The 10,628-nt window shown below is 37.3% G+C and overlaps 1 protein-coding gene across 1 annotated transcript in view; it reads left to right on the forward strand.

Moving 5' to 3' along the window:
* Nucleotides 1–8,999, forward strand: part of TMCO3 (transmembrane and coiled-coil domains 3) — a 31,821-nt gene extending 22,822 nt beyond the window's left edge. The window contains exons 10-12 of the mRNA XM_009702792.1: nucleotides 6,189–6,268; nucleotides 6,774–6,923; nucleotides 8,579–8,999. Coding sequence (XP_009701094.1) covers nucleotides 6,189–6,268; nucleotides 6,774–6,923; nucleotides 8,579–8,692 — 344 coding nt within the window. The 3' untranslated portion in view covers nucleotides 8,693–8,999. The remainder of the gene's footprint in view (nucleotides 1–6,188; nucleotides 6,269–6,773; nucleotides 6,924–8,578) is intronic.
* The last annotated feature ends 1,629 nt before the right edge of the window (nucleotides 9,000–10,628 follow it).

A 10,628-nucleotide genomic window follows, 5' to 3' on the forward strand; every position in this document is an offset into this window, starting at 1 on the left:
TGTTAACCTACAAATGTGGGGGAGGAGAAAAAAATGGTGTCTACAAATTGAGGGGAGGAGATAGATTTTATTTTGTTAAAATATGAAACTGTTAGCTGCCCACAATATTGGTTTGCCTTTGCTAGTATTTTGAGATGTAGCATTAATTTTCATAAGCAATTTCCATGTTGTACTCTCAATTCTTGTTTTAATATCAGTTTTTCATTGCTAATTCTGAATTCATGCTATTTAAAACATGCAACTAAAAATTTTAAGGGAAAAAGGTTTTTGTTTGGGTGTTTTTGTTTTGTTTTTTTTTTAAATGTTCTTCTGTCTTCACAGTGGCTGTATTTGTAGTTTATGCTAAAATAGTATTACTATTTTGAGTCAATTGGTAGAGTAGACTTCAAATTCTTGTGGCTTGGTTTTCTCTAGAAGCAGGGTATGATAATGGAAACAGATCTTTTTTTAGAGCATCTTGTTTCTTTAGCTAGGAAAATGTGATCTCTGTGTTCCCAACACAGAGAAAAAATAATCGAACAAGATGTATCTCGGAGAGTACCTCAATGCCAACTGCAATGCAGCATTGATGCCTAAGATGAGGAGAGTAACTCATCATGCTTGTTGTCCAAAACAAGTTAACTCTGAGAATATTTACAGTCAAGCAGTAGCTTCATTTTGAACTGCCACATTCTCGAGCTGTGCATGGATGCCCCAATAGGCTTTCTCTAAAGGAAACTGAAAGATGTTACCGAAGGGCTTAGGTGCAGTGAATGAGGGCCCTGTGAAAGCACTTGCCTCTCCCTGCAGATTGTATAGGAGATGCACGTCCTAATTTGGGGGCACTGCAAGGTCTGTAGTAGGGGATTTGAATGTGGCCGTTGCACAAATCCAACCTCCTTCAACCCATGCTTACTCAGAAATTCTTAGGGTTTGGGTTTGGTTTTTTTTCCCAAGACTGCCCTTGGTTTTTCTTCTGGTTTTATTTTAAGTTTTCTATTTTTCTTTTTATCCTCATATATTTATTCAGATAATAGTAAAGTCCCATCATCAGCATAATTTTAATGCCTTTCCTTATATACCTGTTTGATACCCATGGTTTCATAACAGAAACTAAAACTGTTTCTGGTGGTTGTCAAAATGAAAAGGAAATAGTTATGCTTGCCAGTATTGATTTTTTGTTTTACTCAGCTCACGATAATAGCTTGTGCTGATCAATCAGATTGCTTAGTAATAGATACATTTATTTGAATACCTTATTTTTTAATAAAAGGAGGAAAGTGGCAAGCTATGGTAAAACTCTTGGGCCCATATAGCTGACAAGGTTCAATGAGTAATGGCTAAATGCTCACAAGTAAGTTGTTTATGTGCTTCAGTAAAGATGGTGATGGAGCAGATAGCATTATCGGGGATACAAAGCATAACAAATAATTGTAAGTCCAAAGTTAATTTTACAAGGGACTGAACAAAAATACCGTCCTACACTCTTGTGACTGCGTAAATTAAGACTAGAGATAAGACTTTGGTAGAGTACAAGAGAATAGCAAGACCTCAGTTGGCGTGCTGGCAGCACTCCATATAGCCTACGTTATACTGTAAGGAAATTATTTTAGTAGTTCTGTTACAGAATTAAAAAAAAAATATTTTTAACTGTTGTTACCATTATAATTGCAAGAAGGGAAAGAAAAGAAAATTGCCTAACCAGTTTGTATGGTTTTACAGAAAATGGGTATTATTCCTGCCTCAGAAGAAAGTTAGCTAAAAATCAGAAAAATGAGCTATGTTACAGGCCTCCGACAAAATGCGACAATGCTTGCTTGTAAAAAAAAAAAAACACACCAACCGAACAAATAACAAAACCCTACAAAAACCCCAAACCCCTACCCTCAAATAAACATTATCCCACCCTTCCGCCTTTACTTTCAATTACTTTCCAATTTTGTGGTTAATGGGAAGTTCTGTGGGGTGGCAAGGAGATAGGTTTTAAAAAGGAGTGATGTGATGTTGCAAAGAAAACCTGCGTAGGATAAGAAGTATTCCTTAAACTTTTTAAAAGGAAATCTAGTAAGAAAAGCCTTCTTGCTTGCTCTCTACTTATATATGTACACATGCAAATTATATGTATCTATAAATATAGAGAGATTTACTATGTGAAATTATGTAAAGGCCACAGGGAAGGATTCTCCCGCCCCGCCTAAAGAGAAGGCTTATTGCTATATGCAGAGAGAGCAGAACCACTTGAGATCCTGAGGTGGGATGGTACACCACTGCAGTAATATAATTGCTGTTCCTTTTTGAATAAAGGCATAAATAGAAAAATTTGACTTAATTGAAAAGTGACTGTAAATATGTCACTTGGAAAAGTAAGTTCCTATTTTGCTTGCCTTTAAATGCCTGCTTTTCTGTTCTCACTACCTAATAGCTGAGCTGAATAGTACTTGTTCATGTAATATCTGTACCAGTGGTCCTGCCCTTAGCTTGACCTGTGTAATGCTCCTGCTTTCAAATTCGCGCATGGGTGCATTTGTGGGAATAATACACCTTTGCAGTTAGGCATTAACAGCTGCACTTGGAGTTACTCTCCATCTGTATGCTCATTTAGGCCTTATGTGTTCTTCAAGGCTTCTGGCTCTCTTTGTGCTATTTGCTGAGGTTAGAAAGTTCCTGTTCATCTCTGTCCTCACTACTATTTTTGAGAGGATATCTGAACCAATCCCTTAGAGCCACATTTTGAGAACTTTCTTTCTCATTTCTGTTTTGGTACCTAGTACTCGGATCCTTCCCTTTCCACCTCCGCATCATTTGATTTTGTTTTGATTGCTTTTTAGAAAGATGGAAGGCCTCTTTGCATAGACTGACCTTTTTTTTTTTTTTTTTTTTTAAAAGGCTCCAAAAATCCCATTTTTTGTCAGTCTACGAGGCGTATGGAGTTTGAAATCAGGCATCAGGACCCTATAGGCCGCTGGTGAGGAGGCAGATTGCTTCCACTGACTGCCAAAGTTGCGTGTCCTTGATGTGCTGTACAGATGTACTCACTTGCCAGGCTCCATGTCTCCCTTTGGGGTCAGCGTTGGACCTTGAATGCAAAACACTGAAAACCCTTTAACAGTGCGATCTTTCTCTTCAGAACACGGGTGATGCTGACACTGTCAGCACTACCGCTGTCCAGAACAGACACGTGCACAATGTTTCTGATGATCCTCTTAACATTTCTGTTGAATTTGAGAGAAATCAAAGGAAGATCCCACCTGGAATTCCTTAGGTGACATACATTGTCTTCTCCATATCCATCCAGCTCTACTGCTTTGTTGTCTTGCATGGAACACAATGAAACTGGGAGGTTTTGAGCTCTCGGAACTGACGTTAGAATCAAGATGACTTTTTCCTTTGTAGAAAGATGGAGATGAATGTTGGTTTTCCCCTCTGCTACTTAATGATCTAGCCAGGGCTGTAGCGTTTATATAATTTGCTAGCTATGATCTTAGGCTCATTAAGACTCTTAGTAGATACAGCACCCCAATGCATCACTAATGTGATTCTTCTGAGTGATGTCCTGTCTTGAGGACGTGTCAGAATTCATTCTACTGGCTCCAGTTTGACCAGCAGAGTTCTGGTTTCTATAATCAAGGATCTCCAACATTCCTTTTCTTGATGTTGGATCTTCCAGGATGTGGTCATGACGTTTGGATCTTCACGTGCTGTTTAGCGGCCATCCAGCAGACTGGCGGAATCTGTCTCATCAAGGGGAGAGGGAGTTTACTTGTTAAGAAAAAAGTACTTATAAAGAGAATGTGCAAAATCTTGCCTGTAATCATCCACAGAAAAACACATACCAACTTACAGGAGTGAACTGTGCTTTTTGGCTTGGCATTGATGCAAGGTCACCTTCACCCCAAGGCCTCCATTCCAGCTATTCCAGAACACTGCTTGGAACTGAAGTTTGTGAGAGGCCAACATGCCACATGCTTACCTGATGATGGTGCTGAAGTTCTTTAATTATTTGATTGAAGCGTTTCTTCCATTTTAGAGACCAAGTCCATAGTGACTCTTGGGCTTAGTCAGAAAGTCTGATTAAAACCATTAAAAGAAATGCCCATAGTCTTGCACCTTCTGTCTATGAAGTTAATCTTTCTGATGACGTTTGTGTTGTCAGGAAGGCTTCATGTGCTTGTATAGCAGTCTGATATGACTTCGGGCCTTATCCTAAGTTTTCATCTAGGGCTGGGGCAAAGGTCTGTAATGACCATGAAATCCACTATGGTGGGATTTATTTCTTCCCAAACATGTCATGTTTATTTGTTTGCTCAGAATAGTGTATGTAACAGGTCTAGGCTTGCTTCACCTTGCAGATGCTTACCTCCACGGGATCGGTATAGAAATCTGCAGTATTTTGTGCCTCAGCTCTTTGGAATATGGTAATAATCTCCCCGCCAGGCAGCAGTTCAAATGGACTTCAGACTGCCTGTCTGCTCCAGAACTGAAAAGGTAGCTCCAGCAGTAGTGATGAGAGCACTCGGCTGTATTTATAGCTTCCCTTCGAAATCTTCAGTTCCAGATGTGGCCGAGTTTGCCCTCTTAGCAAACGTGACATTGTAACCGGCTGTATTTCTCTAGCTGCTTTTCATGTATGTTTCTGAGACGGGCCAAAAAGTGAACGAGCAATGTGCACATGGTACGCAGTGAAAAAAGAGAAGCTACTTGCCCTCCTCCACATGTACGTGTGTGCACACATTTGGATTTCTTTTTTGGTGTGATGTTCGTCTCTTATTCTGCCATCTCTCCCCTTATTCTGATAGTCTTTTGCATTTGCATTTCAGTAGTTGGAAGGAAATTCAGAAATAAAACAGGGTGTGTACATGCTGACTGGGCAGGACTGGTATGAAAATCTCTGATATACTTGAAGTACATTTCCATCCACAATGGAATGTGCGTACGGACAAAACATTGTGAAGCTCCTGTAACTTCTATGTGCTCAGGAAGAGAAGATGACTCTTAGTTCTCTACGGTTGTTCTGGCTCTGCAGTGCCACAGATCAGGGAAAATTAGCGAAAACTTGTCTTGTGTTAAAATGAGCAGTTACAGCATCGATTTACATCCCTCATGCTTTAGAAAGCTAAACTCTTGTCCTTCACCAGAAATAATTGGGTTGGAGAGCTGCCAACTATTATGGATTTACCAGGAACACCACCACTATTTTGGTTCCTCTTTTCAAGAGCTTTCATGAAAAAGGAATGAGCGTCCAAAGATACACAGTTATGTTTGCCTGCACAAGTTCCTTATACCCTAGGAGGGAATAATTGACTTAGCTGTGAGTAAGATTCTTCCTCAGTGACTCTGGGACTTCTCCAACAAATACTTCTTTTTCTTATATTTAATATTAGCAGGATTTAGTTTTAAATTTCTGTGCTCTTTATGGTTCTTGTTATCTTGCTTCATGTAATTACTGAATTAAAATGGCCAAAAAGTTGCACAAAAAACCCCAGACACCCCCCCCAAAACAAAAACAAAACAAAAAACCCCACAAAAAAACCCAACCCAAAACCCACAACCAAACACCCCAACAACATCAGAGCGATGAAGTTCTATATAATTCCTTAATTGTTAGACCATGCTCGGAGGTTTATGACTTTACCTGATTCCAATCTAAGTGACTTTTCCAGTTCAGGTGGCTTTCAGTGTTTGCAAGTGAGTGTCATGGGATCAAAACAGTTGTATTTTCTGCTGTAGCTATAGTCTATGCAAATACTGAATATCATGTTCCTGCCACAGTGATAGTCCATTACCATGTCATACAAAAATGTTAAGCAGCTAGCAAAGTGTATGTTACAGTCACTGTGCAGAACAATGGAATTGTTTTCCTGCAGTATTTTTATAGCTTTTATTAGAGGTGTGTTTCAGTTCAGGTTCTGGATTGTTGATTGGTGTGGAAGAGAGAAAACTTTATAAATGAAAGTGCTCGTGCATCAGTCATACACAATTTAACTCAATTGGGAATACGGTTTGTGCTAAACCCCTCCAAAGGAAAGATCATTGGATAATGCAGGAAGTGCTTTAGCGATCGAGCAGGTAGCGTTGGTAGGTATGTTTGGGCTTTTGGTTTGTTTGGTTTTGAGAATACAGTTTTGCAATTACATCTGTTATTAACTCGGAAAATTATCATGGTAAGATATTGGCCTTAAACTTTGAAATATTGTTTTCTTTCCTCCTAGGACTTCATGTTTTCCCCACATTTGTAATATATGAACTCACAGTCTTACTCTTCCTTACGTTGTCTGTGGTCATAATGAAGGTATTTTCTTTTTCTCTTCTTTATCTTTTAGTAGTCTAAATAATCTTTGTGGTGCACGCCCTAATGAAAATTCTGTGCAAGAGCTGAACATCTGATACAACAGAGAATATTACCTCTCCACTGTAAATCCGTATTTGGAGGCATCCTACTGATTAGAATACAGTTGGATACAACATTCTTAGGGTATTAAAAAAAAGGATTGTATTTAATGTTAAAAGTAAGTTGCACATGGAGAAACATCTATTTATCTAGCTTTGTATTTGCGACAAAGTTATCAAGTGTTTTTATTACCATAAACAAGATACTACTTTTTACTGTGCAACGTACATTTGTCTCTTTTGACATGGATACAAAAGACATGTTTAGAAGTCCAGTAGTTTATGTCCAGAATTAACTGTATTTGATGCTATGTATCTACAAAGATCGTACTATTTTATTTCTTGCACTTCTTTGATTTAAAAACAAAACAAACCCACAACAACCCAAGAAAAAAACGTTTTTAAAGTTTGTCTTGGCAGTGCTTGTCCTTTCTCTGATTCTTCCGAAGACCAGCCAGTATATCAAGTGGATTGTCTCAGCAGGACTGGCACAAGTCAGTGAATTCTCTTTTGTTCTGGGAAGTAGAGCACGCAGAGCAGGGATCATATCTCGGGAGGTAAGCTGTTCTATAGTTATTAACTTTGGTTTTTGCACCTGAATAACTTACTAGGATTTTGTATTACAGTGTATTTGAAATACAGTGTATTTGAAATGTGGCATCTCTCAACTGTTAACAAGTAGAATCAGTCCGTACAAATGGAAAGATATATGTCCCTGACAGGGTTCTTCATTCCGTTTTTTATTTGTTTCATATTGTACTTTAATATTTTAAATAGCAGGTTTTACTTTTAATTAGCTTAGTTATAAATGCTTTACCTTGACTGCTGTCACTTACAACTTCTTTATGAACCGAGCAGTGAGTTGTAGATAGCTAAGTCACTGAGAGGCCTTTGCTTTTAAAATTTTGATACAGCTATAGAAAGAGAGGTAACTGAGAGTACAGGATTTGAATAGGGAAATAGCAGTAAATAAGAACTAGAGAGCAGATATGGTGAAGTGGAAATTGCCTTAACACTTAAACAAGGAAACAAACTTGTAATCTTTACCTGCAAAGCTTGTTCATTTTAAATCCTCTGCAGAAGAAACGACGAGCTTTTTCAGTAGTCATTAAAAAGATCCCCTAGGAAAGAAACGTTAAACTTAGTTTTATATTGAAGCTGTGAGAACGTTATTTTTTCCAAGATGAAGTCTGCTTTGTGAAATTAAATAAATTACGGCTATAGAGATACAACAACTGCCCTCACTTTCTAGTGCTAGCTGCTTTCTCCTCTGAATTGCTGCTTACAAAAATACTCTGCTGGCGCTGCGAGCTTCTCATTGTGTGAGCAAGTGGGCTGTATAATGCTGGAACCCGTTCCAAATAAAGCACATGTGAAAAACTTACACAATGCTGTTCACTTGTAGGTAAAGGTGATTCGTTTTCATGTTCACTCCTGCATATAATTAGGAATTATAAATATTGTATGTTTGTATAGAGTTTCAAGATATCCATACGTGATCACAGAACCAGTTTAGTGGCCCACCCACTGCGCTTGGAGGCCTTTAGGCTTTCAGGTTTTTTCTGTGGCAGCTCTCACATGATATCTACTGCACAGGTTTATATAGCTCTGAAATTTCCAAAAGTCATTCTTCTGTTTGAGACCACAAAACTAGACTTCCTGCTGCTGTTTTATAAGACTTATTCAGACTATGTAGTTAAGATCTTTTTTCTGAAAATGTGCAGTATGAATTTAAAGGGATTTTTGTTTGCCTTTTTTAGTGTATAAAATAGCAGTGAACTCTGCCATTATATCATTAAACCAGAATAGTTTTGGGGTGTGGTTTTTTATTTGGTGTTTTTTGTGGATTTTGTTTGGTGGTGTGTGTGTTGATTTTTTTTTTTTTCCCTAATAAAGTGGTATTTGGCCTTTGACCTTTTAGCAAACACTGAGCTTTCAAAATTGACCTCTTAACTATGCGTGTAAATAATTGTTTTTCTATAAGCTCATAATGTTGTTTTTGTAATTGTATCTTCAAGCCAGGTAAACTGATAATTAGATGATTTGCGCGTGTGCTTGTTTGCTTTTGTAGCAATATGCATAGTTGGTTAGGAAGACAGGTGAAGTCTCCTGAAAACACTGTCCAGAAGAGTCTGATCTCCTCAAACTTCTAGTCACTTCGTACTTTACCATGTAACTAAGAGAAGTAATGGCTTTTATTTGCAATTTTCAGGTCTATCTTCTTATTCTGAGTGTGACTACTCTAAGCCTTTTACTCGCCCCTGCCCTGTGGAGAGCCGCGATCATGAAATGTGTTCCGAGACCTGAAAGACGCTCAAGTACTTGATTAAGATTTGCACCTATCCAAGAATACATCTTCTTGCAAGGAATATCTTCATTGCTCATTGTATTTCTATGCACTCAGAAAACAAGAGGTTTTGAGTAGTCAGTCCTCTTAACGTGCACTTGGTTATAAGCCTTATACTGACCTTAAAACAAAACAAAATTCAACATTAAAAAATAATTATATAATTTGAATTGCACACCTTTTACAAAATTTACTTTCTGTCTGACAGAATCTGCCAGAATATTTGTTCCAGATCCAATCAATTATTCAGAGCATATTTTTTTTTAAATATAGCATCATGCACACTGTGTTGATTTGTTTTTTGCCTGAATGTGCCTTTTAGTTTTCATCCTGTTACTGCTGGTTCATCACCAGATTTTGTTTAAAATGGAAAAAAAAAATATATTATGGTGCCTATGGTATCTTCTTTCACTAAATGACTTGAGTCATTGTCACATTTAGGAGTTTAATATACTAGTATACAATGAATTGCAAAACACATTTGTAACAGTGAGTAAAAGTGTAGTCCTCTACACAAAGAAAAGGTTTAACTGTTTAGCTTCAAACTGTTTTAAGCAGTCAAATACATATTCCAAATGATGCAGCCAATGTCGTATGATGTTTTGTTCCAAATTGCAGCATATATTGTATTTTCTTATAGTGGTAACTTTTATTTGTGTTACTTCTTGTATTTATTTACGTATTTGTCTAAAAGTTGATGGTGAGAAAGGGCATAATTTAACTTATATTTGAAGACTGACAGTTGTCACCCATTCTCGTTGCTAACTGCTGTTACAGTAATTGTTTACAGGTTTTTTTTCCTTTATTTTAAATCAAAAATAAATTTAGTAAGACTGGGAAGTCTAATTTCAAGCAGATGTGAAAAACATCAGTTCTGTAACTTTGGAGGTCGGATGTTATTTGACACTATGCTAGATTTGAAATTATTTTAAGTAAATTAATTTGCACAAAACTAGAAACGGCCGACTGGATGTGTATTTGGAACTCCACGACTCTGTGTTGCATTTACATTGAATAAATTGTTAGTCTCTTTAAAATATCACGACATTTTAAAAACGAGCATTTTGAATGTGATCTTAAATGTGTTTTGTTCTTTGAAACGTTATATGTAGTGGGATAAGCCTTGTAAGAGCCCATTCTTTAAGTGTCATAGAGAAAGCTTACTCATAGACTGTAGTCTACTCTGACAAACAATTTAAAAATCATCTTGAGATTTATCTGCTAAAAACAATGCTATTAAAGATATATTAACACTTTAGGTCAGTATTATACTGTCATCTGAAATAACTTTGATACCCACAAAATGATTAGAAAAATGCATGTTACGTAGGTTTACATTGCCAATTAAAATGAAAGCTGTCCTCTAAGTAGCAAAACAAAGCTTTGGATGGATTTGTGTGCTTTATACCTCTTTCCTGTACCATAGGAGCCTCAGTTTGCTCTGGTGTTTTCTCTGACATCTGCTGGGCTTGTCAACATGCAGCTTGGACTAGTCTGGAGTGTGTGTGTACTGCTAGGACAGGTTAGGGTTCATCATCATTGAGTTCTTGCTCACTGGATTCAGGGCTTTCTCTCCAGGCACTGATGCTTCATAAAGGTTGCAGGAATTTATGGTAATTCCACCTCTCCTTGACCAGTTTCAGAAGTTACAGGGGAACAGTGACAAATGCAGAGGAAAAAGCTGCCCCATAACTAAAATAGTTCTTTTTATAAAATGAATCTCTAACAGAAAAGAAACCTGAAACTGATTTGTTGGTGTATTTCAATATTTTGTATTCAAAATATAGAAGTATTTCAAAAGTCTTATGGTACCATTTAAGAATCTACTAGCTCAGACCTTTTACTCTTTTGCATGTGCATCGCTAAAATAATTTGTTTCTTAACTGTACTAGGGAGAGAAGTCATACTCTATTCA

This window comes from Cariama cristata, unplaced genomic scaffold, assembly GCF_000690535.1.
Source record: "Cariama cristata isolate BGI_N322 unplaced genomic scaffold, ASM69053v1 scaffold2456, whole genome shotgun sequence".
In the NCBI taxonomy this organism is placed as follows: domain Eukaryota; kingdom Metazoa; phylum Chordata; class Aves; order Cariamiformes; family Cariamidae; genus Cariama; species Cariama cristata.